At 28.2% G+C, this 3132-nt stretch overlaps 1 protein-coding gene across 1 annotated transcript in view; it reads left to right on the top strand.

The window, feature by feature from the left end:
- The first annotated feature begins 1675 nt into the window (after positions 1–1675).
- Positions 1676–3132, top strand: part of LOC110408876 (polyubiquitin) — a 2409-nt gene continuing 952 nt past the window's right edge. Inside the window, exons 1-2 of the mRNA XM_089782330.1 lie at positions 1676–1800; positions 2492–3132. The exon at positions 2492–3132 is cut by the window's right edge and continues 952 nt beyond it. Coding sequence (XP_089638456.1) covers positions 2492–3132 — 641 coding nt within the window. The 5' untranslated portion in view covers positions 1676–1800. The remainder of the gene's footprint in view (positions 1801–2491) is intronic.

The following is a 3132-nucleotide window of genomic DNA, read 5'->3' on the forward strand; positions in this document are numbered from 1 at the left end:
GTTATATAAGTATAAAATAATAAATAATATTTTAATTAATAAAAATTAATCAAACATTAATTATATATTTATTTAATTTAAAATAAAATTATAAAAACTTGATTAAATGAAATAAAAAACATAAAGATTCATTTAAATTTTTTTAAATAATTTAAAAATGTTTTCAGGCATTATACTATAATAATGTTATAAAATCTCTATTGCTAAGAGAAGTTTCCACGCAGCTGGAAGTTTCTCGTAAAAACTATTTAAATGGAAATTGAAATTGACGTGCCTTAATGAAAAAGGTGAACCAGTTCCAGCCATGACATAAAATGTATCGCAAAGACAAGCTTAATTTTTTATTTTCTTCTCAACTATTCTGTTCTTATGGTATATGCTGTGTGGCGCTGTTTTCCTTAACTTTAACTTCTTGAATAAAAATCAAATTTAGACGTTGAGTAGAGCATTCAGTGATTCGATTTTGTAGATCTGTCATGGTTAAAAACTAAATTAATCAAAAAATTTTAAAAGTTGATTAAATTGACCGAGTTCTCGAACCAACTGAAACAATTAAAAATTAAAATAATTTGATCTGTTAATCATACACCAAATAATATAAACTGCATTTATATTAAATATTAATATTAATTGTGAGTTTGGTGGCATGAATCAAGTGACACCAACTTAGGTGGTAAAATTATTTAATTTGTTAAAAAATATAATTATAAATTCTTTGGTATGCTTAAGAAAAAAAAGTAATCTTTGAAAAAAATTCAAATTATTTAATTAGTTTTTGCATTTTATCGAAATGATAGACTTAATCTTTGTATAATTATTGTAAAAGTTAAGTCATTATAGTTTTTAAAATTGACAATATCAATTTGTGTGTTAAAACATTTCTATTATCTATACTAATATAGAATTTGATTGTATTGATGTGATTTTTTTTTATTAATATGATATTAAATTTGATAACATGACAATGATGATATAACATTTTATCAATGATATGACGTGACTTAATTTTAACATAAATTTTATAAGTATAAACATGAAATTATCTAATGTGAGTTAATGGTTTTAAATAAAATTAGAAAAGAAAACAAGTTAAAATTATGAATAAGTTTCTAAGATTTAAGATAAGAGTGTATTTAATTTCTGTGTTACATAGTTTAAAGTAGTGAAAAGAGTGCTGTAAAATAGATAAAAAAAATTTTATATTATTTTAACATATTATCATATTCAATATCACGTTAATAAGAAATTATTATATTAATATAAATAATAAAAAAAATTTAATATTGTTAATAATTAGATTGATATTATTAATTTTAAAAAAATATAAAATTAAATTTTATAAATTATTATATACGAACTAAATCTACAATTTTACCATAATATAGAAACTAATTACATAATTTAATAAAAAAAATCTATCAACTTTCTTTTTAACGTAACTTTTTCTCTCTCAAAATGCAATTTTTCATTTTTTTTCATTTTACAACACTATATTATTTAAGAATTAGATGAGCCAAATGTATATATAATTTTCAAATAAAAGACTTACAGATAAATTTTTATATTATTATTATTATGAAAAATTATAAAAATTATATTAAAAAAAAACTTGACGTGTACGTATGGTATAAGGAAAAAAAATTAAAGAATACAATTATACAAGTTTCTAGATACATTGCGTTCCTTGTTGACAGCTTCCCTCGTTATAAAAGGCGTATAACGCTAGCCCTAGCCTTCTCATCGCCAGAGGTTATATCAATTTTATCGATCCAAGTTTGTCAAACTTCTCTCCCATTCAAGGTAACATTTCGTCTCCTTCGAATTTCTGGTTCTGGTTATTTCCTGCTTCAAATTCATTTTACTTCTCTTTTCTGAATCTTTATATTTTGATTGATCTGGGCGCTGCAAATTAGTGGTTTTTTGTTTCTTTTATCAGGCCTTACTGACCAGGCTGTGATTAATCGAATCATATTCCTTTTTAATATGATTGATTTGTTTTGGTAAATCTATTGATATAGTGCATGACGGATAAGACTTTTCTTTCTCTTTAATTTGTTGGTTGAATCTTGTTATTTTCAATCCGTGTAATTTGGGCAAAAGAGTTCTAATATTCAAATGAAAAGACAAGCTTTTGATTGCTCCTTTGAATATTGTGATCTGTTTTAGATACTATGTATTTTTAGATTGGTTTTTCAAGATCATTTTATAAACTGATATTGATCATGGGTTGCTTTTGTTTTCATCTTCTAAGTTCCTCCCTTAATCAATAGAATCTAGGCTCTTGATTTGTTTTTCTGAATTTTGGCAATTTCCAACAGTTTTTTTCTTTAATAATTGTTAGGTTTTCCTTAGTCAAAGAACTTTTCTTTACCTTTCTCTCATTTCCTATCTTGTTTTTTTTTTTTCTAAGAGTTTTTTGCAAATATATTTATGATCACCAGGGCATTTTCATTTTAGTTTCTAACCTTTTGTTAATTCTTTGACCGACCAGATGCAAATCTTTGTGAAAACCCTTACAGGCAAGACCATCACCCTTGAGGTTGAGAGCTCTGACACTATTGACAATGTCAAGGCTAAGATCCAAGACAAGGAAGGAATCCCTCCCGACCAGCAAAGGCTTATTTTTGCTGGCAAACAGCTTGAAGATGGCCGAACCCTAGCTGACTATAACATCCAGAAGGAGTCCACCCTCCACTTGGTGCTTCGGCTCCGTGGTGGTATGCAAATCTTTGTCAAGACTCTCACAGGAAAGACTATCACCTTGGAGGTTGAGAGCTCTGACACTATTGATAATGTCAAGGCTAAGATCCAAGACAAGGAAGGAATCCCTCCTGACCAACAAAGGCTTATTTTTGCTGGCAAACAGCTTGAAGATGGCCGAACCCTAGCTGACTATAACATCCAGAAGGAGTCCACCCTCCATTTGGTGCTTCGTCTCCGTGGTGGTATGCAAATCTTTGTCAAGACACTCACAGGAAAGACTATCACCTTGGAGGTTGAGAGCTCTGATACAATTGATAATGTCAAAGCTAAGATCCAAGACAAGGAAGGAATCCCTCCTGATCAACAAAGGCTTATCTTTGCTGGCAAACAGCTTGAAGACGGTCGCACCCTAGCTGACTATAACATCCA

The sequence above is a fragment of the Theobroma umbraticum genome, unplaced genomic scaffold, assembly GCF_002168275.2.
Source record: "Theobroma umbraticum cultivar Fairchild unplaced genomic scaffold, ASM216827v3 scaffold_44.0, whole genome shotgun sequence".
Taxonomy (NCBI): domain Eukaryota; kingdom Viridiplantae; phylum Streptophyta; class Magnoliopsida; order Malvales; family Malvaceae; genus Theobroma; species Theobroma umbraticum.